The 26,859-nt window shown below is 43.5% G+C and overlaps 1 protein-coding gene across 1 annotated transcript in view; it reads left to right on the top strand.

Moving 5' to 3' along the window:
• Positions 1-26,859, top strand: part of CYP20A1 (cytochrome P450 family 20 subfamily A member 1) — a 69,567-nt gene that overhangs the window by 15,189 nt on the left and 27,519 nt on the right. The window contains exons 3-7 of the mRNA XM_073646429.1: positions 6,094-6,260; positions 9,330-9,475; positions 14,350-14,517; positions 15,707-15,785; positions 20,017-20,132. Coding sequence (XP_073502530.1) covers positions 6,094-6,260; positions 9,330-9,475; positions 14,350-14,517; positions 15,707-15,785; positions 20,017-20,132 — 676 coding nt within the window. The remainder of the gene's footprint in view (positions 1-6,093; positions 6,261-9,329; positions 9,476-14,349; positions 14,518-15,706; positions 15,786-20,016; positions 20,133-26,859) is intronic.

Here is a 26,859-nt window from a genome sequence, read left to right as displayed (position 1 = left end):
GATAGTGGGGCTGTGACCTAAAAGAACAAGTTGGTTGAAACCAAAAAAAGGTTGTTTTTTTTTAAATGTTGTGGAAACTGCTGCAACATGTGCGTCTTTGCTTCAGATAAAACAACGGTTTCTCATCTCGTGGAGACATACATCATATTGATTTTACTAACTGGGATACTCATCGCGTAGTGTACTTCATCTTTTGCAGTGCAGGGTGCAGTATGTTGGATGCACTATAAGAAAATTTAAAACAAAGAATTTTGGAACATTTAAACAATATTGTCAAGAAAAATTGGTCCTATTCTGGTGCAGCTAAGCATTTTGTTGCTGAACATGATGGGGATTTGTCACACTTCAAACTTTTTGGAATAGAAAAAGTCCATCATCCCCCGAGAGGAGGCAGTTGGCAAAAGCGCCTTATGTTATGGGAGGAATGAATTTAAAAAGTGACCTTATTTAAATCTGCTAAAGTTTTATCTGTATTGTTCCCTTTGTCAATGGACTCGTATGTCCGATATCCTTACACACCTGTTATGTATTTCTCGTAAATCACAGGTTTCTGCGATTGGTCTCTTTTTAGACTATCCAGAACCAGTGTTATTCTAATGCTATACTATGATTATGGGTGTCCTAGACGCCAGAAACTTGTCAGTATTTTTAACCCTGTATGTCTTGCTAAATAAAATTCTTTTTTTTTTAAATTTTTTTAATTGAGCCGCTGGAAGTGCCGCTCTCCCTTCTTTTAGGGACTTTACTTACCAGTCAGAAGGCGGCTGATTTGCTGGTGGATGCTTCAATAAATAGTATCAGATTTGCCGCTTACGCCTGTGCCCTTTCAAACTCTGGCCACAGAGCTCTCTGGCTTAGGAACTAGTCAGCATATTTCCAGTCTAAAGTTGTGTGCTATTCCTTGTCAGGGTAATTATTTATTTCGTCCTAGATGAGATTCTAGAGAAAGCGGCAGACAAAAATCATTTCCACCCCCTCCTTTCATAGATATAGGAGATCCTTTCGGGGCTTGGGAGGTAGAGGAAGAAGAGGTTAAAGAGAGGATCGTGGTAGAGGTAGACTCTTCTGGGGCAGAGAGAAGGGCCGGAATAGAGGGTTCTTATTCAACATACCCTTCCCCCTACAAAGGAGGACCCAAACATCCATGATGCCAGTCTTTGAGTGGTGGTGGGGGGGGGGGTTTTAAGACTTTATCGTCAATTGGCTTTACTGCCAGCTTACCCGGTGGGTAGTAAACACTTTCCCGGGGCCTCATGGTAGTTTTCTTCCATGAAGAATAATAGACATTTTAGTAGGGACAAAAAAATAGGGGGCATTGGAACTGGAGGTTCTATACGTAGTTAAAAAAAAAAAAAAAAAAAACATAGTTCCCACAAAACTTATCAATTAAAAAGCTCTGAACCTTTGCCTAAGAACTGAAAAAATTCCAAATGGAAACTTATGAGAACTAAAACTAGATCCATTTTGCTTCATTGCAATAATAGACTTAAAGGATGCATATTACCACATCCCTATTCACCCTTAAAAATATCTAAGTGGCGGTAAAAAATCAAAGGGAGCCTGCTACATCTACAGTACCAATGTCTTCCCTTTAAGGTTTCTTTAGCGCCCAGAATTTTTGCCAAAATAGTGGCAGAAATTACTTCTTATAAAAGGAAAAAGCACATATTAATAGTACCCTATCTAGACTATTTTCTAGTGATTGGAAAATCAGAAGGAGGCTATAAAGGGCAGTCTATCTGTCTTAACAGATCTAGGATGGATAGTAAACCAGGACAAATCAAGAATAGAACCACTTCAAGTTCAGATATTTCATTTTTTATTTTTTTTATTTTTTTTTGGGACCTGTCTGGATTGTGTTCGCCAACAATGTTTTCTTCCAGGAAGAAAATAGGAAGTTCCAGCTGCTGTTAAATATTGAAAAACAGTCAGTCTTTATTAGGTTAAAATTCCATATCGGAAAATGAGGTGCAAGAGACAAAGACCAGGCTCTCGCACCTTATTTTCTGATATAAAGATGATTCTGATTCCCAATAAAGATGGACTGATTTTCAATATTTTACCATAAGCTGGAACTTCCTATTTTTCTTATCGAATATTTCTCCGTTTGGTCAGAATGTTGTTCCCTGCCCACTTGACCCCATTCCTCAGCGGTGAGCTGGCGTTTCCTCCATTCTTTTCCTGAATGTTTTCTTCCACCATAGAAAATCCTGAAGATCAGACCAAAGATCATAAAAGCTCAAAAACTGCAGGATATTTCAGTAAGGGAAGCAATGTCCTTGTTAGGCTCCCTGACAGCAACAATTCCGGCAGTCCAGTGGGTGCAATTCCATACGAGATACCTTCAGTGGGAGATTCTGATAGTACAGTCCAGGTGAACGGGCCCTCAGACAAAATTTTTGGTTCAATCAACATAAGTTTTAAACTTGCTAATGTAGTGGATGGACAGAAAAAAACCTCTTAAGAGGAGTGCCATGGACATGGTGGTGGTTACCACGGATACAAGTTCATAGGGTTGGGGAGCCCACCTGAATGGTCACTTTTTACAATTAAAAAAAACAAACAAACCGGTTGATCAAACTTAAGAGCTGACAATAGTGAGAAAAGCTATGCAAGTAGTGATGGCTTACGGGGGAAAATATAGTAATACTGTCCGACAACAGTGGCCTATATAAATCATCCAAGGGAGGACAAGGTCCGGTTCATTAATGACTGAAGTTAGAAAAATATTTCAATTGGCAGAAGAAAAGCTTTTATCCCTGTCAGGCCGACATTTAAAAATCTCAGAAAACATTATAGCCCACTACTTAAGTCCGTCATTCACTCGGTAAAGGAAAGATCGGAAAGTTTGCAGTCAAACCTGTATTTCATGGGATCTTCTAGAAATAGACTTCTTTGCAACCAGACTAAATCGGCAGGTGCAGAAATTTTTCCCCTTTAAATCCAGGGGAATTCCAGAATGGGGTGGACACCCGCCTAGAAAGGTGTGACTTTCACCTGGCTTATGCTTTTCCACCCTTCCCTCTGATACCTATAGTGTTGAGGAAAACACGCGAGGAAGGAGCCAGTCATATTAATTGCCTCCTTTTGGCCCAAAGGGTATCGTTTACCTGGCTGAGAATCATGTCCATCTCTGACCTCTGGATACTGCCTGACAGTCCCAACCTCCTGTACTAGGGTCCAGTAGTCCATCCTCATGTTCACAGCCTACACTTGACAGCCTGGAACTTGAAAGAGGACTATTATCGGCCAGAGGGTTTTCACATAACTTGGTCTCCACTCTCCTTTTGAGTAGGGAAAAAGGTTGCCTCCCTTAAATATTTTAAGGTCTGGAAGAAGTTTTTAGAATTTTCCAGAAATAATCTGTCTACCCAACAACAGGTTCCCCTTATTGGATGTGTTGGAATTCCTTCAAAAAGCCCTTGATAGAGGGCTCTCCACTAGTACTCTAAAAGTGCAGGTCTCTGCCCTAGGAGTGTTTATTTGAACAAAAATAATCACTGATCACCCATGGGTGCATAGGTTCATCAAAGCTTCCTTTTTCTTAAAGTTTTGGCAAGAGAATTCAAAACTTTCTCTTTCCATCTACTTTTATTAGGGTCCTCACTCGTAAAACGATACTTTTTAATAGCCCTTATCTCGGCTAGACTGGTGAGTTAGTTGCAGGCTAATTCAATTAATCCACCCTTCACAACTATCCTAGAGGATATAGTAATTTTAAGACCTGACCTGGCTTTTCTTCCAAAAGTGGTCTCCAGATTTCATAGCGTTAAGGAAATAATCGTCTTGTCCTTTTGTGACTACCCAAATTCCCAGTATGAACCAGTCTTTCATTCCCTAGATGTCAGAAAATGTCTCCTTAATATCTGTAGGTTACAAGTTCATGGTGGAGGTATTTCTTCCCCCTACACCTTCTTTAAGCACTACAGGTTGTATCTGGGGAGCTCTGACCTCTCCTTTGGAATAAAGGTTCAGTGATGGCCCCTCCCTAGGGATTTCTTCTGTTTTAGTCTCTCGGTATGGTGCTGTCATGGTGAAGGGAAAAGATAATTGCTTACCAGTAATTGGATTTTTCTGAACCATGATAGCACCCTGCTATTTCCCTCCCTTTAACTTCTGGTGGTGGAATGTTTTTCCTCTCTTTCACTGGGTGGAAAAAAAAAAAGCCTTTCGGTATGTGGTTGAGAGAGGTGTGTGTGTGTGTGTGTGTGTGTGTGTGTGTGTGTGTGTGTGTGTGTGTGTGTGTGTGTGTGTGTGTGTGTGTGTGTGTGTGTATAGCTAGTATATTGTTAATGATGCAGCTACCCCTTACCCTCTCTAAACACACTGAAGAGTACAGGGAGGTACTACCCTTTTTATTTCAGTAGGTTTCCTGGAGGTGGGTTCTCTCTCGGTACAGTGCTTTCATGGTTCGGGCAAATCTTATTATCGGTAAGCAATTTTTTTTACTGGCCACCCTGCTGCAATGTCACGGGTCACGCCACACCAATGACCTCGCACCAGGGTGGATAATCAAAAGAGCACAGATAAGAGGCAGTTCTCAGTGCTGTCAGACGGCCACAGATGGATGTACTGGGTCCTGTGAATCGATTGGCACCAACTCTACAAGGCATGCATTATCTTGTTCTAGGAGACACTCAGAAAAAGTTAAGTGCAGCCGTGGCACCACTGTAAGAAACCTTAACATGCATCTGGGTGGACATGCCTCTGGCCAAAAATTGCAGCAGGCATGAATTCCTATTTCAAGAATCACTTAGTGTTTTTTTTTGGTTGGAAGAAGTTCTCACATGTTCACGAGATGGGTTCCATAGCAGAGACCCTCACTGATCAGCAGAACAGGGTACTTTTATCTCCGTTAGAAAAAGAGTCATCCTACTGTTGCTCCATTTTCTTTTCATTTGAACTGCCAGAGCACTGTACTCTGCCTTCTTTGGCAATTTGTGGGGGTGCCAGAGGTTGGACCCCCCCCCAGTGATCTATGAGTTATCACTTATACTGTGGATATGATGGATACGTATTAACTAATTCTAACTGGAATACCCCTTTAAGTTGGCAGAGAAACTGCTCAGGCCCATTGCATTTTTTTGCCGATAGGCAGTGGATGTCCTATGAACACTAACTCCTTAAACACCAATAGTATGGACAAAGAAAGGGACCATAGTCCCGATAATGGGGAACTCCAAAATGAATATATCCTACAAAACTTGGTTATCCACTCCTAGTCTAAGGCGATAATGATTAAAAACCTTTTATGTATTAAAAATATCTTTTTTTTTTTTTTTTTTTTTTTTTCAATATAATACATGTGGGGGTAGTTCAGTGGTGAGGACACAAATATATAGATAGGAAGCTTATAGAGACACAAAAAAATATGTAATTGAGTAGCCAAAAGTTAAATTCAGACATGGTTAATTACTGCTGGAAAAAGAAAAAAGTGTTTTTGTTTTTTTTCAAGCGAGTGAGTGTATTAATGTGGTGTGACCATTAGATGGCACCCATTTAGTGGCACAGGGCTCAAACAACTAATACTTCTTAATGCTTCATTAGAAGATGTAAGAAGTGGCGTGGATAACCAGCAGTCAAAGAGAATCATACAAAAGTATGAAATGATGGAGGCTTACCCATATAGTAATGTGTCCCTGTATGCAACTTCTGCCTTGACGTGCGTTTCGCATAGGCTTCCTCAGGGGGCTGCATGAACGAAACCTGAAGAAGTTTTCCCAGCTAAGACCACACCTAAAAGTAGTAAGCAGAATGAGTTTGGGAAAATAACCCACAGTAGGTGCCACTAACTGATAACTGTATTCCCGCTACATAACTGTTTTTATATACTGATTTTATGCCCCATCCACAGAACCATGTGATCAGTGATCAGATTCTGCTTATGCTCTTGCATTCATCTCTGCCACCAAGGATCACTGTCCGAGAAGCCGCTGTTTGCCCCCCATGTCAGCGATTGTTGTAGCGCTGGATACTTCCATTTTCTGCCTACTTATAGATGTTTCACGTGAATGTGATGTAATAAGCACTGAAAGAACACAATGAAATGTTATAGGTGTCCAACCTTTTACTGCGTCATCTTTCTGCTTTCAGGGATGGAAATCTGCAGGACATTGTGAGCAAAGGCAGCCTACATGAGTTCCTGGTGAATTTACATGAGAAGTTTGGTGCGGTGGCGTCCTTTTGGTTTGGTAGAAGGCTGGTGGTTAGTCTTGGGTCACTGGATCTTTTAAGACAGCACATTAACCCCAACAAAACCTGTGAGTATACAAAACTTTTAACAATCCTAGCTATACATCGTTTAAATGGAATATTTTGCTTTGGGGTAAGCAAATTTGATCAATCATTTTTTATTTTTTTTTATTGTTTATAGTCCTCCTTGGGGTATGTGCACATGTTTTGGGTTTGCAGCAGAAAATTCTGATGCCTATACTGATGTGTTTGGCAGGAAAAAAACACTGCGTAAAATACACATGTTCTTGTTGCGTTTTGTATGTGTTTTTGTTGCAGTGGGAAAAAAAACCACTTATTCGTATGGGTGAAATATGTAGCAAAATTGCTGAAAGAATTTAAATCTGCTGCAGATCTGCTATGAAATATGTAGCAATGTGACTTCAGGAATCTCATTCACTTTGCTGGTACTAGGAAATCCTATGTTCTATCCAGCAAAAAAAAAAGTAGACCCAAAACTTTTACTTATCAATTAAAAGAGATCCTTAAGTGCTAGGGAGATCATGTCTCCATGTTGAATGCCCCCTTGTTCACTCCCAACGCGTTTCCTCAAGAAGCTTGATTCATCAGGGGAGATGGCCATTGCTGCAAGGCCTGGTCCCCGGCTGAGCTACAGCATGGACCTCACAGTGGTGATGGAATCCTATAGTCAGACTAGGTATTGAAACATGGAGACATCATCTTCCTAGCACTTAAGGATCTTTTAATGGAACTACTCAGGATTGTCTGACACATTGGTGAGATTGTTCCTCGTCTTTATTATGTGGCACTGTGTGTTTTTATATTTATAAGGCTTGGTATAAGTCAGCCAAGTACTTCTGAATTGGTGGTGTGTGTGTAAATTTTTGATCACTGTTAGCTATTGGTAAATTGGTATTTGCTAAATAGTTAAAGTGATTCTTCAGGTTTTATGTCAACTGTGCAGAAAAAGAAGCAACAAATGTAGCGTGTGCACAGACCCTTAGTACTTTTTAAAACGTGGGTACAGGTGTATTCAGTCTGAACTTCAGGGCTCTTACTCATATGCGAGGAAAACTGACGAGTGCTATCCGATAAAAAATCGGATTGCACTTGGACCAATGTTATTCTATGAGGCACATCTCATCTGCAATATTTTTTATTTTTCTCAGCTCAAATCGGACTGAGAAAACAATTGCAGCATGCTGTGTATCTAGGATGAGACTTGTCAATGAGTGCGTGAAGAAAATTGCACGGCACTCGGACCATGCGAGTGCCATCCGATTTTCATGCACCCGTCTCCTTGATACCCGACAATTCATCAGCCGCATACTGTAAAATCAGACAATTGAGTAGAGAGAATAGCTATACATGCATAGAATAGAAAGATGTCAGTGATATGTATAACTAGTACAGTGACTTTGTTGCTTACTGTACATGTAATTTATTGTTAAATTAAAGAATTGTTTAAAAAAAAAAAAAAAATTGGCGTGCGGTCCCTCATAATTTTATAGACTAGCAGAGGCTAAGCAGACAGCTGGGTCTAATGTTTGTAGCCTGGGAAGGGGGTAATACCCACGGAGCTTCCCAGGCTATTAATATCCGCCCCCAGCTGTATACATTGCCTTTACTGGCTATTAAAATGGGGGACCCCCAAAAAAAATTGACAGGGGGGGTCCCCCTATTTTAACTGCAAGCAAAGGCTAGGCAGACAGTTGGGGGGGTTTATAGCCTAGGAAGAAGCCATGAATATTGGCCCCCTCCCAGACTACAAACACCAGCCCTTAGGCGCCCCAGAAATGGCGCATCCATAAGATGTGCCAATTCTGGCACTTAACCCCCCCCCCTAGCCACCACCACAGGGCAATGGGCAGAGCGAGGCTATCGGGTTGGGGTTGATGTCCGCTTATGCCAGCTGACATCAAGCCCAGGTTAGTAATGGAGAGGCGTCTATAAGACACCCCCATTCCTAACCACACAGTGAAAGTGAAATGTTAACAAAAAAACACTCACACCCAGAATGAAATATTTTATTTGAAATAAACACACAGACTCCTTTTAATATTCTAAATTAAACTCTACTTAACATTACACCCGTTCCTCTGAATCCCATGTCACCTGCAACAAAAATTTAAATAATAAACCAACCTCATCCTTACCTTTCCGATGTGAAGAACATAATCCATGTGTCCCGCGACAGGTCCAGCTCTGCTACATCTAGATGGCAGGCTGCATAGTAGCTTGACGCGACTATCCAACCTGCCATCTTGCAGAGACCCTGAGGAGCGCATGCTGTGACAGCGTCATGTTGAGCGGAGTTCATGTCACATGAACTCCATTCACCTCATTGACGTCAGCGCGAGCTTGGGAAAGTTCTCACGCTCGCAGTGTCTGCAAATGACATCCGCACATGCGCGGTGAGAATTTTCCCATGCTTATGCTGACATTAATGAATTGAACAGAGTTCATATGACATGAACCCCGCTCAACTTGATGACGGCACTGCGAGTCACTGAGGAGCGCAAGTACGCGTACCTCAGTGTCTCTGCAGGATTTCAGGCTGGATGGTCGCGTCCAGCTACTATGCAGCCTGCCATCTAGATGTAGCCATCTCTATCTCTATCCTCTAGTCTCTCTTTATGCCCATGTTAATATCCGATATCATACGGGTGCTATGTGAGAAAAACGCATGGCACTCCGTTTTTTCGGTCCAGATATCGGAACCTTTTTTTCACACATATGGGTATGAGCCCTCAGACTGAAACATTGTAGAAAACTACTTGTGAGAGTTGTACAGCAGCTGCTCATATATTTTGGAATTCCCGTTTTTTGCTAAAGGAGCACTCTTGTGATTTATTTTTGTTTTCCCATCTATTAGCAAATAGTCTCGTATATGCAGGTTGTATTGTAATACTTACTGCTCGTCGCCTTCAGCTGTTTCCCGTGCCTCTTCACCAGACACTGTGTGATTCAGCTGGTCACAAATGCAGTCGTATGGTGCTGGAAACTGCCAAAGACTGCGACCGGTAAGTAATGCAATACACACTGCATACATACAGTATTACTATTTTCTAATAGATTGGGGAAAAATCACCAGAGTGCTCCTTTAATTGTAGCTTGTCATTATCTTGTTCTTCTAGCCGACCCCTTCCAGATGATGCTGAAGTCGCTCTTGGGATATCAGTCTGGGGTTATTGGAGAAGCGGCTGAAAGTCATATGCAGAAGAAGCTGTATGAGAACGGCATCAACAAGTCTTTGCAAAGTAATTTCAGTGTAATAATAAAGGTATCTCGAAAATTATTTCTATAATCTAGTGCAGGGGTGGGCAATTAATTTTCCTGAGGGGCCACATGAGAGATCATGACTGTGGTGGAGGCCGAACCAATTGGCTGAAATTAATTCTGCTCAATATTAATATAAATTACAATTAATTAGCTTATTAATTATATCACTTAATATTGAGCAGAATTAATTATGCTGACAGCCTCCTATATACAGTATGAGCCCCCACATAGCCTCCCTATATACCTGCAAATCTCCCATACATCTAAAAAAAAAAACCTTGCTCCGGTCTCCGTGTCTCAACAGTAGCGCGATGAAATGACGTCATCACGTCTGCTGTCTCACACACTGATTTGTGGAAGATTAAGTCGGCGGCCCCGTCCTGCTCCAATGTATTCACCGCTGTCTGCCTACAGAGGTTACGGAGAGTGGTGACAGTGGGCGGAGGATGGACGGCGGCCTGGGGAGGACACGGTGCAGCCCAAGTGCCACTGTTTTATCCCTTCGGCTGTCTCTGTGGCTGGACTGGAACGAGCACAGGGCCGAATGTGGCCTGCAGGTGTGGTTTGCCCAGGTCTGATCTAGTGTGTAGGGGGATGGTGATCTTGTAATTGGAAGCAAGTGATTCTGCTGATAAAAATCTATCGCAAGCGATGAATTTAAAGAGAACCTGTCATTTTGCCCTACTAAACTGCCCCCAGTGCCACACAAGTCATGTAATGTGCAGCCCTAACATGTCTGTAAATCTAAGCGCTCCAGTATTTAAGTAAAAAGAAAACAAAATTCCTAATCTTTGCTCTGTCTATGTAAATTCCTGCCTTGCAGCCATGTGGGGGCGCTGTATTTTGGTACTGTTACACTCCTTTGGGTAGTCACACCTGCTGCAGTTTGAATGATGGTGATTGAGCTTCTCTGATGCAACGGCCTTTCTCAGAAGATCCCATGGCTTTCAGTTGGCAGCCCGCTCCTTGGACACATGCATGTCCCCGGCTTCATTTTCTATTTTCACTTGCTCTGGAAGGCGCTGGTACTCGGTTTTCGTGCAAGCTTTGCGCACATGGAGCTATGTGTTGCTCACAGCATGCACCAAGCCTCTGGGTATCGGCGCCTTCCAGAGCATGTGAAGATCGAAAATGAAGCAGGGGACATGCACCCAACTGCAGTGCACGTGTCCCGGGAGCTGGCTGCCATCGCAAAGCCGTGGTATTTCCTCTGAGGGGGCTGTGACATCGGAGCAGTTCAGCCCATCATTCATACCGTGGTGGGCGTTCCTACTTTCCGGAGGAGTGTGACTGAAGCTGCACCGAGGGCCACCCACAGGACTGGAAGCCAGGGTTTACATAGAAGGTAAGGAAAGATTAAATGTGATACAGTGGGTACGGAAAGTATTCAGACCCCTTTTAAATTTTTTACTTTTTTTTTTTTTTGGTAAGTTCTAAAAAGTTCATTTTTTTTCTCATTAATGTACACGCTGCACCCCATCTTGACTGAGAGAAGAAAAAAACAGAAATGTAGAAATTTTTGCAAATTTATTAAAAAAACAAAACAAAACAAAAAAAACTGAAATCATATGGTCATAAGTATTCAGACCCTTTGCTCAGTATTGAGTAGAAGCCCCCTTTTGAGCTAGTACAGCCATGAGTCTTCTTGGGAATGATGCAACAAGTTTTTCACACCTGGATTTAGGGATCCTCTGCCATTCTTCCTTGCAGATCCTCTCCAGTTCCATCAGGTTGGATGGTGAATGTTGGTGGACAGCCATTTTCAGGTCTCTCCAGAGATGCTCAATTGGGTTTGGGTCAGGGCTCTGTCTGGGCCAGTCAAGAATGGTCAGAGTTGTTCTGAAGCCACTCCTTTTTGTTATTTTAGCTGTGTGCTTAGGGTCATTGTCTTGTTGGAAGGTGAACCTTCGGCCAAGTCTGAGGTCCAGAGCACTCTGGAAGAGGTTCTCATCCAGGATATCTCTGTACTTGGCCGCATTCATGTTTTCTTCAATTGTAACCAGTTGTCCTGTCCCTGCAGCTGAAAAACACCCCCATAGCATGATACTGCCACCACCATGTTTCACTGTTGGGATTGTATTGGGCAGGTGATGAGCAGTGCCTGGTTTTCTCCGCACATACCGCTTAGAATTATCACCAAAAAGTTCTATCTTCGTCTCATCAGACCAGAGAATCTTATTTCTCATAGTCTGGGAGTCCTTCATGTGTGTTTGAGCAAACTCTATGCAGGCTTTCATATGTCTTGCACTGAGGAGAGGCTTCCGTCGGGCCACTCTGCCATAAAGGCTCGACTGGTGGAGGGCTGCAGTGATAGTTGACTTTGTGGAACTTTCTCCCATCTCCCTACTGCATCTCTGGAGCACAGCCACAGTGATCTTGGGGTTCTTCTTTGCATCTCTCACCAAGGCTCTTCTCCCACGATTGCTCAGTTTGGCTGGACGGCCAGGTTTAGGGAGACTTCTGGTAGTCCCAAACGTCTTCCATTTAAGTATTATGGAGCCCAATGTGCTCTTAGCAACCTTGAGTATTGCAGAAATTCTTTCGTAACCTTGGTCAGAGCTGTGCCTTGCCACAATTCTGTCTCTGAGCTCCTTGGGCAGTTCCTTTTACCTCGTGATTCTCATTTGGTCTGACATGCACTGTGAGCTCTTATATAGACAGGTGTGTGCTTTTCCAAGTCATGTCCTATCAGTTTAATTAAACACAGCTGGACTCCAATGAAGGCGTAGAACCATCTCGAGGAGGATCACAAGGAACTGGACAGCATGTGACTTAAATATGAGCGTCTGAGCAAAGGGTCTGAATACTTATGACCATGTGATATTTCAGTTTTTCTTTTTTAATAATTTTGCAAAAATTTCTACATTTCTGTTTTTTTCAATCAAGATGGGGTGCAGAGTGTACTTTAATGAGAAAAAAAAGGAACTTTTTAGAATTTACCAAATGGCTGCAATGAAACAGAGTGAAAAATTTAAAGGGGTCTGAATACTTTCAGTACCCACTGTATATATTTTATATTTTTTAATATACTTCAATGTGGCATTTGGCGGCTTAGACACGTTAGGGCTGCACATTACGTGGCCTCTATGGCACTGAAAGCAATTTAGTAGGACATAATGATGTGATGTGCTCCCTTTAAATTCCATCTGTTATGGCTTTTTATCAGCCGAATACTTCTATGGCAGCCTGTATACTGACTTGACAGTCTGTCATCTGACAAGTTGCAGGAACCTACTTAAAATGTATTTATTTGCTATAATATCAGATTGTACCTGCTTCTAATTATGTAAGAAGTACAATAGAGAACAATTTTGCAGCTTCTTTTGTTGAAACTGTGCATTATGCCATTGTATAGAGACGCAACCTATTGAAACGCCATTTTTCTACTAAACATCATTTTTTACAGTTAAACCTTTATGAATACTCAAATCTATAAAATGAATTTTCCTACTTGTTCCTGCACACTGGGTGGTCCTGTACACTGACTACTCAGTGCTACATTCCCCATGCCCCTTCCTTACTTGCTGTTATTGAGCATGACTGATGTCTGACGGAGGGACCACAAGTGACAGACTGCCTGGCATGCTTCCCCTGTAAGGTGCACAGCTGTACTGATGCCACCACTGCATGTGTTGATTGCTCTTACAGCTGGCCATAAGCCTAGTATTAATTTAGGGAGACCGATAATAGCCCTGCTTGAAAGGTTATAGAGCCACCTAAAGGAGGACGTGGCTACTAGCAACAAAATACAACTTTTTTTTTTTTTTTTTTTCCCCCCACCGATCACTGTGCAGTATAAATGTCCCCGGGAAGGTGTTAGGGAAAATGGCCAGCTGCCAGTTCATTCATACAGCGTCAAGAGGAATTAGAGGATTGGCACAAGGCCGAGTTGTAAGAAAAGGCGCTTGAGAACCATTTCATGGGAAATATAAGTATTAACTCTAAAAGACTTGTCAGGAGAGGCGAGCAGTCCTCTATAAGGAACAGCAGATGATAACCAGAATCTATGAACCTAAAATGTATTTAAAGGGGTATTCCCATCTCTAAGAGCCTAGCCCAATATGTAGGAAGTGTAATAATAATAGCAAATACCTCTAATTAGAAATGTAGTATAGTTTTTCTGATTCGCTATGTCCTTCCTCATGTGCAGGCATTGCAGGACCTTAGGTATCCATGGTTATGACCACTGATATAGTGATAATTAGCTAGTTGCTAGTGGTCGTAACCATGGATACCTAAGGTCCTGCAATGCCTGCACATGAGGAAGGACATAGCGACTCAGAAAAACTATACTACATTTCTAATTGGATGTATTTTATTATTATTATTATTATTATTATTCCTACTACTTATTGGGATAGGATCTTGAAGATGGGAATACCTCTTTAAGGAATGGAACAAACCCATATGTAGATAGTTAGTTAATTGTGCAACATTAAGGGCTCCATACACATTAGATGGCTGTCAGCTGAACAGTCATTCAGCTGGCGGCCATCTCAGCCATATCTCCAATACACCAGAGCACAGGGTCGGCTATGCAATCTTGTGTTCTGTGAGAAAGCTGCTGGCTGACATGTTAGCCAGCGGCTTATCTTGGGGAGAACAGTGCGATTCGCAGTCCAAAATGAGCCTACAGTTGGCTGGCACCCCATAGACATTGGAGTGTCGACCGATCCTGTCGATATCAACCAATGCAGCCAACATTAGACTAATGTGTATGGGGGTCTTAAGTCTTCTGTGATGTGGAGTATAGGAGGTATTTTCAGTTGGATTCTTTGACTTTTTTTTAGCTATTTAATTTGCAACACAGGAAAAAAAACTAGGAATTGTAGGTGTCCTTTTAAGGCTGATTAAACAGTGGTCTTTATCTTTCAGCTCTCGGAGGAGTTACTATCAAAGTGGAGTTCAATTCCTCAATCTCAGCATGTGCCCCTGTGTCAGCATATGCTTGGATTCGCCATGAAATATGTTACTCAGACAGCAATGGGCAGCACCTTTGAGGATAACCAGGAGGTTCTCCGATTCCGTAAAAACCATGATACTGTGAGTGCTATGTATGTACTGTCAGGAGAATAACATGACATTCTCCATAGCCATGTCAAGGCTCTCATATTTACGGGGAGCAGTGGGGTAAGACTTCACTTATCTCATAGAACACAATTATTGGCATGATCTGATCTTCTGGAAACACTTGATGGCTTTTTGTGGCAGTCACAAACATACTGATAAATGAAAGGGGTATTACGATTTGTCTCACCAAATGAATGTTGCTCTTTATATCATACAAAGTTCTATAATTTTTTTTTCAATATATTTTCTGCCAACTCCTCACAGGTTTCAATATCTAGAAACCTTTTTTTGATCACTTCTAGAAGATGAAAATCTGTCCTGGTCATAAGCTGCATCCGTTACCTGCGCGTACTCCAAGACACAGCTCCTATAACGGTCCTGTAATGAGTGTGGCCTTCACGTGGCCAGAAATGATTGTTAATCACTGGCAGCACACAGTTAATCACAGATCTTTCAAAATTGAGGAATTTTTTCCAGCTTCAGTTTGTTGTAAAAAAAACAAAAACTGAGCTTTACTCACCCTATTGGGTCCAGCGCCAACTCTCCACCGTTGCTTCCATAGCCTATTATTGTCTGCAACGCTGACGTCATGTCAACAGTGCTGCAGCCGGTCAGTCAGCTCAGCGGATCTGCCCTAATGGCATTAGCACTACGACAATAACCAGGACCATGAGCGGCAGTGGAAAGTTGGTACTGGACCTTGGGAGGGTGAGTAAACCAGAGTTCAGCTTTTTTTTTTTTTTCTTTAACACCAGTCTCTAGATTAACTTTTTTTTTTTCTGAAAACCCCTTTAATACAGAAATTGCATTGTGAACACATAATAAAATGGATTTGTGGACCTGTGAAATTGTATGCCACTTTAATCAACAATCCGTGTCAGGAAGACCTAAATAACCTGGTGTTTTCTGTGCTTTCACTAATATAAAATGATAAAGAATTGTCTAGACACAAAACAATCCCTCCTTATATAATGAAGGTAATATTTGTATCACTTGTGGGGGACTAAAAACCGTTTGTGTAATTATCATTAACTATTTACATTATTTTATTCTTCTCAGTGAACATGATGTGAAGGAAGTAAACTCTATAAAAAATGTCTGCGTGAAAAGTATATTCAAAATTATACGAACATAACTTTTATCTTACCATATTTTATTCCAGATTTGGTCTGAGATCGGAAAGGGCTTTCTTGATGGATCTATAGAAAGGAGTCCTAGTCGGAAAAAACAGTATGAAAGTGGTGAGTTTGTATTAAAATATTGCCACAAAAATAAAACCCGAACCAGAAAATTCATAGCAATTGTCCTCTTTATCGCATACTTTCTTTAACCTAATTTGTGTCATAGTGTTATTAAAATTTGAGTAATTATCAGTGGAATACATCATCCCTCCTACACTAGTTTTCTGGCAGTAAAAGTCGGTAAATTTGCCACAAATAGTGCTATAAAATCTTAAATAAATACTATCTAAACAGATGACGTGGCCTGCCGCCATCAGACAAATATACTGCAATCTACCCCAGAATACACTTTAATTTAAGGTACATCAGCTCATGACTGACATACATGTCATTTTCTATTACAGTCCATAAGAGGCACTAAATGTATTAAGATATACAGGTGCATCTCACAAAATCATCAAAAAGTTAATTTATTTCAGTTCTCCAATACAAAAAGTGAAACTCCTATATTATATAGAGTCATTTGAAATAGATCACTCTGTTTGTAGTGTTTATTTCTGTTAATGTCGATGATTATGGCTTACAGCCAATGGAAACACAAAAGTCATTATCTCAGTAAATTAGAATAATTAACAAAAAACACCTGCAAAGGCTTCCTAAGCGTTTAAAAGGTCCCTTAGTCTGTTTCAGGAGGCTCCACAATCATTGGGAAGACTGCTGACTTGACAGATGTCCAGAAGGCAGTCATTGACACACTCCACATGGAGGAGAAGCCACAAAAGGTCATTGCTAAAGAAGCTAATCAATGAATGTGAATAGCGGTATCAGAGCGCCAATTACAGGGCAAAAATTAAATTAAAATGACTAGTTTATTAACATACATAACGCGTTTCATGAAGGTGGCCTTGTCCACCGAAACGCGTTGTCACACCTAATGAAGGTGGCCTTGCCCACCGAAACGTTTTGTGTGTGTTAATAAACTAGTCAATTTAATTTTTGCCCTGTTATTGGTGCTCTGATACCGCTATTCACATTCATTGATTGTCTTTTCCCCCTGGTTGGGGTGCGGTAGAGCTGCCTTCATTTACCTGTTCATCCACCTGTGGGATGAAGATAACTAAGTAGTTACTACCCTGGTTTCCAAGCTGCGCTGCCCTAACCCCTCCGGAACACTGCCGTGAGTGTTGGTGAAGCTGGGCGTCCATCTCGGTGGTAGGCGAAACTAACCTGGACACGCGACCCACCACCGCGAGATCAGGATTTGTGAACGCCGCTGAAAGCAGATGACAGCCACGAACGGAGCGGAGCTTGTGGAGCTTTACACTGGGGTTGTGCAGAGGTGCACAACTCCATAAGGTTAGTAGCCATTCCCACACCCCCCTACTAATTGTAATACTGAGTCTCCCATTGCGCCCTGTTCTCTTTTTTTACATATTGCTAAAGAAGCTGGCTGTTCACAGAGTGCTGTATCCAAGCATATTAATGGAAAGTTGAGTGCAAGGAAAAAGTGTGGTAGAAAAAGGTGCACAAGCAACCGGGATAACCGCAGCCTTGAAAGGATGGTTAAGAAAAGGCCATTCAAAATTTGGGGGAGATTCACAAGGAGTGGACTGCTGCTGGAGTCATTGCTTCCGGTGGCAAGAGGAGGTAAGCGCCGGAGAGGAGGTGAGTACCGGTGCTTACCTCCTCTTGCCACCGGAATTGACTTCAATCACAGCATCTCAGGGGTTAATGTGCTGGGAGCGGTGCAGGGCTGCTCCCAGCACATAGCACCAGGTGTCACCTGTGACAGTCAGTACATATTAGTACGTATCATGTCAGAAAGGGGTTAAGAAAAGGTCATTCAAAAATTTGGGGGGAGATTCACAAGAAGTGGATTGCTGCTAGTCATTGCTTCTAGAGCCACCACACACAGACGTATCCAGGACATGGGCTACAAGTGTCGTATTCCTTGTGTCAAGCCACTCATGACCAAAAGACAACGCCAGAAGCATCTTACCTGGGCCAAGGAGAAAAAGACCTGGACTGTTGCTCAGTGGTCCAAGGTGTTGTTTTCAGATGTAAGTAAATTTTGCACTTCATTTGGAAATCAAGGTCACAGAGTCTGGAGGAAGAGTGGAGAGGCACAATCCAAGCTGCTTGAGGTCTAGTGTGAAGTTTCCCTAATCAGTGATGGTTTGGGGAGCCATGTCATCTGCTGGTGTAGGTCCACTGTGTATTATCAAGACCAAAGTCCGCGCAGCCGTCTACCAGGAAATTTTAGAGCACTTCATGCTTCCCTCTGCCGACAAGCTTTTTGGAGATGGAAATTTCATTCTCCAGCAGGACTTGGCACCTGTCCACACTGCCAAAAGAGCCAATACCTGGTTTAAATACAACAGTATCACTGTGCTTGATTGGCAGCAAACTCGCCTGACCTTAACCCCATAGAGAATCTATGGGGTATTGTCAAGAGGAAGATGAGACACCAGACCCAACAATGCAGACGAGCTGAAGGCTACTATTAAAGCAACCTGGGCTTCCATAACACCTCAGCAGTGCCACAGGCTGATCGCCTCCATGCCACACCGCATTGATGCAGTAACTGATGCAAAAGGAGCCCCGACCAAGTATTGAGTGCATTTACTGAACATACATTTCAGTAGGCCAACAGTTTGGATTTTAAAAAAACATTTTTCAAGCTGTTCTAATGTATTCTAATTTACTGAGATAATGACTTGATTATAGCTTACAGCCAATGAAAACACATCAACATTAAGGCTGTGTTCACACGATGCGTATTTCATGCGTTTCCGCGGCGTTTTTGCAGTTGCGTAAACGCCGCGGAAACGCATGAAAAACGCATGGTAGAAGGGAAGCAATGTTCCCCAATGGAAATCCGCATGTGCTGTGCCCATGATGCGGATTTTTCCGCAGCGTTAACGCTGCGGTCAAAAATCCGCAGCATGTCAATTAATTTTGCGGAAACGCGGCGATTTCGCCGCCATTGACTTGCATTAGAACGCGCCAATTCCGCAAGACAGCATCTGTACTTGCGTAATTGGTGCGTTCTAATGTGCGGATGGTACCCGGGTGTGGAGGAGAGGAGAGTCTCATCCACACCCAGGTACCATTAAAAAAGCTGTAAAAAGAAGAATAAAATAAAAAATAATGTATTCTTACCTTCTGTCGGCCCGCGCAGCGCTCCCGCTTGGTTCCCGGCACTTTGCAGTGAGTTGTAGGACCTGCGGTGACGTCAGAGTCATGTGACGGGTCACGTGACGCTGACGTCGGCAGGTCTTTCAATTCAAAGTTGCCGGCAGCCGGGAGAACAGATTGAGCAGGACAGCGCGGGCCATCGGAGGTAAGTATATACACGCTCTCGGTTCACACTGTATAAATCCATGCTGTTTGCATGGATTTATATAGTGTGACCTAGTTATCAAGCACTTTCCAGGTGATGCTAACATCGCCTGGAAAGCGCTTGTCAATCTGCATGCGGAAACGCATGTGAATCTGCATGTGGATCCGCATGTATTCTGCAGGAAAAACGCATGCACAATCTGCATGCGTTTTTTCTGCCAGGGAGATGCAGAAATGATGCAGAAATTTTCTGCTTCATTTCTGCATCGTGTGCACATACCCTAACAGAAATAAACACTTGATATAGATCATTCTGTAATGACTCTATATAATGTGAGTTTCACTTTTTGTATTGAAGAACTGAAATAAATTAACTTTTTGATGATGTTCTAATTTAGTGAGAAGCACTCGTAGCTGACAGTTGTTTTTTTGTGTAGGTATAACACATCGCTATCCCAGATCATAATGTCCAGAAATGAATGCACAATGAGTATACGGGAACTACTGAACGCTCTACCAGTATGTGATTTTAGTGTAGTTCGTACTTTATATTCAGAAATCTAGCATAGTTGCATCTGAAGTGGTTCATTGCCACTTTTCTGTGGGGAAACGTGGCAACTTTTTTTTTTTTTTTTTCCCCTGTCTTCCATGGTTCTTTAAAATAAAAAAAATTGATAAGGGGCCCTATTAAATGTGTCGCAGACCCTGACCACGAGTAGCACTGCATTGATTAAGTACTACACCTTCAGGCATACGGTATTGGAGTACAGTTTTTAGTGTTTTCTTCAAATACAATATACAAAATTAATCAGGCTAAGACAGCATATATTTTCTTTTTTACAATAACAATACAGTTTTGCCTTTAAACAACAAAAACAAACCAGAACATGACGTTCTCTAAATTCCAGTTTAGTTGAGTGTACATAAGTTTTTCCTCTTGTGTTTCAAGCTCTGATGGAAATGGAAACTGTGCTGAAAAAAGCCATCAAAGAGCGCAGAGGGAAGAACCCCGGCCGACATGTGTTCATGGACTCATTACTACAAGGAAACCTCAATGACAAGCAGGTGAGTCAGCATCGTGGAGGTCAAACTCTCCTAAAAATCATAAAGGAGCACTCCGTTGTGTGTTTCCCCTCCCCACCCCCCCCCCCATCTATTAGCACATAGTAATGTGTACACGCATGGTCAAAATTGTTGGTACCCCTCGATTACTCCCTTCATGACCGGATCATTTTCCGTTTTTGCACTTTCGTTTTTTGCTCCCCTTCTTTCCAGAGCTAGAACTTTTTTTTTTTTTTTTTTTTGTTCAATATGACCATGTGAGGGCTTATTTTTTTGCAGACGAGTTGTACCTTTAAACGCCATCACTGGTTTTACCATATCGTGTACTGAAAAACGGGGAAAAAATTCCAAGTGCGGTCAAATTGCAAAAAATAAAATGCAATTCCACAGGTTTTTTTTTTTTTTTTTTTTTTTTTTTTTTTTTCATTGAATGCTAAAACTGACCTGCCATTATTTTTCAGGTTATTACAAGTTCGTAGACACCAAACATGAATAGGTTCATTTTGTTTACGTGGTGGGAAAAAAAAAACAAAGTTTGCTAAAAACAAACAACAAAAAAAAAAAAACGCCATTTTTCATGATCTGGGGCCAGGTGAGGGCTTATTTTCCCCTTCTCCCATGACGGCACCACCTGAGAGAGGGTATCCGCCCACCAAGGACAGGAACCTACTGAATAAAAAGGCGGTACCTCTCCTCCGCATCAGTTTTGGTTCCTGTTCCTGATGGGAGCCTCGCCAGGTGGTACCTCATGTACCTGGATTATGGACGGTGCGGCCTAGAGGCCGTGGAAGCAGCAGATGGTCCCTGTTCCCAGCCCATCTGGCTGCTGCCCTGGTCTGCGTGTGAGGAGGAGGTGCTGTTTTTTGGATTCCTCCCCGTGTGCGCCGGGGACTGCGGCCGGGTCTGCGCCTCGCAAGACTAGCTGAGTGTGCCGGCCGGCAGGTCTTCCGGGTCTGCGCACGTGGGGGTCGCGTCGCACCCTGTGACGGAGCACGCCGGAAGTCCTGGCTGCGCACGCGTGGGGTGCTGACGCGCCGATCACGGAGTGCGCCGGAAGCCGGGTGTGCGCATGCGCGGGTGGGAAGCCGTCATCCCGCTGCAAGCGCGCCGGGTGCCGCTGGGCTGCGCACGCGCAGAAGGGAGCAGATCTGCGGTGTAGCGCGCCAGCTGGCTAAATTTTTTTTAAAAAAATAAATAAATTTTTTTTTAAAAAAAATGAGCACGCTGCCGGAAGGGGAGGAGCCTAAAGGAGGTGGAGCCCTAATGCTTTTAAGGATGGGGAGCAATCAAGATGGCGGTGTCTGCATCCCCGCCATGATGAATGAGGAGCCGCAGTCACCTGGGCAGCAGCTGTCACCGCCACAGGAGGTACAGCAGCAGCCACAGCCATCAAAGCAGCGCAAGCAGCTTAAGCAAATGGAGCATCAAGAATCTTCCCATCGACAAAGTCACAGCAGTGGAGGGCGTGCGAGTTACGGCAAGACTGGTCAGAAAAGACTTCGTCAATCCACCTCTGCCAGATGGGAGCCCTCATGTGAACGGCAACCACCGCCTCCGGTACCCTAGTCTGAACGGCAGTGTGGTGAGTGATCTTCGTGAAAGTCTTGTCCTGAATAATGTGCTCTTCTCTCTCTTTTCCTCCTTCTTCTTTCATTTCTTGGGGCAGGAGGCGAAGAAGTGTAGTGCTAAAAGTAAAAACAGGGAGTGTGCTTTATGCAAAATTGGTCTTCCCACCTCCTATGCCAAAAACCTTTGCTCGGACTGTATTCAGAAAACCATTGCAGAGGAGTCCCCCAGGTTTTCTTTAGAATTAAACAGAGGTCAGAGTCTTTAAGAGGCTTAACCTCACGCAAAAGGAAGAAGCGAAAACTAGTTTCTTCAGAATCAGTGGAGTCCCGTTTTGCAAGAGAACTGCCTTCCTCCTCTAATCTCTCCTCATCATCATCGGAGTCTTCGGATGATGATGATGGGGGGGGGGCAGACCTTGTTTTTCGGTTGATAATACTGAGAGACTAGTTAAAGCCGTCAGAGGGACTATGGGTATTACCGATACCAAGGTGCTCAGAACAGTCCAGGATGTTATGTTCGGGGGCTTAGACCAAAGGAGGAGACGCTCATTCCCGGTCAATGACAGGATTAAATCTCTGATCGAAAGGGAATGGAAGAAACCGGAGAGAAGGGGTCAGCTGCCGTCATCCTCCAAGCGGAGGTACCCCTTTGAGGATGAGGATGCGGCTAAATGGGACAAAACCCCTAAGATTGACGTGGCCTTTTCAAAATTTTCAAAAAAATCCACGCTGCCCTTTGAGGATTTAGGAGCCTTAAAAGACCCGCTGGATAAAAAAGCGGAGTCCTTCCTTAAACAAGCCTGGGAGTCGTCAGCAGGGGCCCTTAAACCGGCAGTAGCAGCCACCTGCACCGCTAGATCTATGATGATCTGGCTTCAACAATTGGAAGACCAGATTAGGGGGAATGTGTCCAGGGAGAAAATTCTATCGGACCTTCCTCTTGTGCAGGGAGCGGCTGCATTCCTGGCAGATTCAGTTAGGCTGGCTGCCCGGTCTGCAAACCTCTCTAATGCAGCCCGTAGGGCGCTATGGCTCAAGAGCTGGCCAGGGGATGTGCAGTCAAAGTCTAAACTGTGCTCAATCCCTTGTGAGGGGGACTTCTTGTTCGGCAAAGTTCTAGATGACATCCTAGATAAAGCCGCAGACAAAAAACATGGATTTCCCACGGTGTCTGGTTCCCGGTTTAACAGCTCCTTTTGGAAGAGAAAATACATCTGCAGTAAAGCTCCCAGAGACCAAGGTAGCTGGAAAGACAGAAAGCCGTATAACAGAGGCTTCATGTTCGGGGGGTCCCTCCTCCGAGAATAAGAAAGCCCCTAAGTGATAGTTCCCCCCCAGGTGGGAGGAAGATTGTCCCACTTCCTGCCTGCCTGGAAGGAAATTTCATCCAATTCTTGGATCTTAGGGATAGTCAGGAGGGGGCTCACATTAGAGTTCAAAAGCAGGCCCAAGAACACTGTCAAAATATCAGCCCCCAGGGGTTTAGCGGAACAGATAGCCTTACAGCAGGAAGTTCTCTCTCTGCTCATGAAAGGAGTTCTGGTGGAAACACCTGCACCCGAGCAAGGAAGAGGATTCTATTCGATTCTCTTCCTAATAAAGAAGCCGGACGGCTCCTTCAGGACCATTGCGAACTTAAAGAGGCTGAACGACCATTTAATCTACAGGCCGTTCAAGATGGAAACAATCGGCCATAAAGATGTTATTTCCGGACTGTTTTATGTGCGTCCTCGATCTGAAGGACGCCTACTACCACGTCCCGATTTGGCCAGATCATCAACAGTTTCTAAGAGTAGCTGTACAATTCGGCAGGCACGTAAGGAATTTTCAGTTCGCAGCTCTTCCCTTTGGCATTTCCATGGCGCCGAGGGTCTTCACAAAAATTATTCTGGAGGTCACAGCGCACTTGAGGGAAAGAGATATTCTGGACGACTTCTTAGTAGTGGGCAGATCAAGTCAACTCTATGCTCTAGCCCTGGCGGACGTCATGGCCAGTCTAAGACGCCTAGGTTGGCTGTTAAATCTGGAGAAGTCGAGGCTGGAACCAAAGAGGGTTCAGTCTTTCTTTCCTGGGTCTCATTCTGGACTCAGAAAACCAAACCTGTCTTCTGCCAGAGGAAAAGAAGCTGAAGATCAGATCCCTAATATCTCAGGTTATCAGCAATCCGACCATGACCCTGAGGAGTGCAATGTCTCTGTTGGGTACAATGACATCTTGCATCCCGGCGGTTCAGTGGGCCCAGTACCATTCCAGATGTCTTCAACAGGAGATTCTGGCAGCGGACAGGCGGCTCAAAGGTCGTCTGAATGGGAAAATATCTCTTCCAGATGTCGTGATCAACTCCCTGGACTGGTGGACATCTCCGGTCAACCTATCTTTGGGGGTTCCTTGGACCTTCCAGGTGTCGGATACAATTACAACAGACGCAAGTGCAGAAGGTTGGGGAGCTCACCTAAGGGATCGTTCTGTACAAGGCCTCTAGTCGGACAGCGAGACAAGTCTCTTCCAACAAGAACATAAAGGCCGATTTCTTGAGTCGTCACATCTTGAAACAAGGAGAGTGGGAGTTGAATCCAGCCGTTTTTCAGCAGATTGTGGGTCGGTGGGGACAGCCCCAGATAGATCTATTTGCAAACAGACACAATCGGAAGACCGAGACCTTTTGCTCCCTGAATCCAAAAGAGGGGGCGTTTGCGGTGGACGCTCTGCGGATTCCGTGGGATTTTACTCTAGCTTATGCCTTTCCCCCTTTAGTACTGATCCCTACTATCCTGAGGAAGATCCGAGAGGAACGGGCGAGGGTTATATTGATCGCCCCGTTCTGGCCCAAGAGACCATGGTTCACTTGGATGAAGAGAATGTCCCAAGCAGATCCATGGGTTCTTCCGGACATCCCGAATCTCCTCAGGCAGGGCCCAGTCTGTCATCCCCAAAGAGCAGGCCTGCATTTGACGGCCTGGATTTTGAGAAGTCGCTATTGACGCAAAGGGGGTTTTCTCTGGATCTTGTTACTACCCTTCTGGCAAGTAGAAAGCCAATAACTAGAATCTATGGTAGAACCTGGGCTAAGTTCTTGTCTACCTCGGGTCAGTCTGCCAAAGGGAGGATTCCTATTGAGGTCATACTAGAATTCCTCCAGAAGGGGTTAAATATGGGACTAGCCACCAATACTCTTAAGGTGCAGGTATCAGCTCTGGGGGCACTGTATAATTATGACTTGGCAGCAAATAGATGGATCATTAGATTTATTAAAGCTTGTCATAGATCCAGACCTATTCCTATTCCAAGAATGCCTCCTTGGGACCTTAATTTAGTTCTGGAAGCATTCACCAAACCTCCCTTCGAGCCCTTAGAGAAGGTTTCAGAAAAAATCTTAACTTTAAAGACTGCTCTACTGGTCGCCCTGACATCAGCTCGTAGAGTCAGTGACTTACACGCACTATATCCGTTAACCATCCATTCACTCAAGTATGTACGGATAGGCCGGGTCTGGTTTTAAGATTACTCTATCTTCCAAAGGTAGCCTCCAAATTCCATAGGATGCAAGTAATCACTCTCCCTTCCTTCTATCCTAATCCTGGGAATTCTGAGGAACATAAGCTTCACACTTTAGATGTTAGAAGGGTGTTAGTCCAGTATTTGGAAGTGACAAAAGCCTGGAGAAAGAGTGACTCCTTATTTTTATCCTTTCAGGGGGCTAGGAAAGGACTTAAGGTTACAAGAGGGACCATAGCTAGATGGGTCAGGGATACTATTACCTTAGCCTACTCTTCTAGCAATCAGCCGGTTCCAGAGAACCTGAAGGCCCATTCCACCAGAGCGGTAGCTGCTTCCTGGGCTGAGAAGGCGGATGTGCCCATCGACATCATATGTAAGGTGGCAACTTGGTCATCCCCCGCTACGTTTTACAAACATTACCGTCTTGACCTTTCCTCTTCTACTGATCTGTCCTTTGGTAGAAGGGTGTTGCAAGCTGTGATCCCTCCCTCTGGTATTTGATCTCTATAAATCTCTCAGGTGGTGCTGTCATGGGAGAAGGTGAAAAGATCCTAGTTACTTACCGGTAACGGGATTTTACAGAGCCCATGACAGCACCCTATTAATTCCCTCCCCTTTATCACTGTGGTGTGCACTTTTTAAGGTGTTTAGTACAAATATTGAGGTGGTGGTTATGTATTAACCTGTCTTCGGAGGCCCTCTCATGCTCTGAAACAAAACTGATGCGGAGGAGAGGTACCGCCTTTTTATTCAGTAGGTTCCTGTCCTTGGTGGGCGGATACCCTCTCTCAGGTGGTGCTGTCATGGGCTCTGTAAAATCCTGTTACCGGTAAGTAACTAGGATCTTTTTTGCGCACCAAGCTGACGTTTTTATTGATACCATTTTGGGGTAGATCCGATGTTTTGATCGCCCGTTATTGCATTTTATTACAATGTTGCGGTGACCGAAAAAAAACGTAATTCTGGCCTTTGGAATTTTTTTCTTGTCACGCCGTTTATCGATCGGATTCTTTTTTTTTTTTTTTTTTTTTTTATATATATATATTGATAGAGCGGGCGATACCAAATCTGTGTATGTGGGGTTATTTTTTTATTTGATTTTGAATGGTTCAAAAGAGTTAATTTGAACTTTTTTATATTTTTTAAAACTTTTTTTTTTTTTTTTACACTTTTTGTTTGTTTCAATAGTCTCCATAGGAGACTAGAAGCAGCAATTACCTGATCACCTCTGCTACAGAGGTCATGAGCAGATCACCTCTATGTAGTAGAAATGCTCCTGTGCTATGAGTGCCGACCACTAGGTGGCGCTCATAGCAATCTTTACATGACAACCACAGGGGTCTGCTGCAGGGTAAGTGAAGCGCTTCCGGCGATTCCACCCGCGGCTGTTGCGGGCACATGTCAGCTGTATAAATCAGCTGACATGTGCCCGGTTCAGTGCAGGCTCCGTGCCGAAGCCCATGCTGAACAGGGGGTGCGTACTATTACATACCACGTCAGAAAGTGGTTAAGGAAAGAAAAACCCACAATGGTCACAGAAATAACTTGAATCTGACAAAAGTAATAATAAATTAAAAATCTATGAAAATGAACAAATGAAATCAGACATTGCTTTTCAACCCTGCTTCTACAGAATTTTTAAAAAAAATTAAACTCCTGAAAT

Source organism: Phyllobates terribilis, unplaced genomic scaffold (assembly GCF_046119375.1).
Source record: "Phyllobates terribilis strain yellow unplaced genomic scaffold, ASM4611937v1 Scaffold_9__5_contigs__length_417890890, whole genome shotgun sequence".
Classification (NCBI taxonomy): Eukaryota; Metazoa; Chordata; class Amphibia; order Anura; family Dendrobatidae; genus Phyllobates; species Phyllobates terribilis.
Note: the sequence above shows the minus strand (reverse complement) of the source record. Positions and strands in the feature narration are given on the sequence as shown.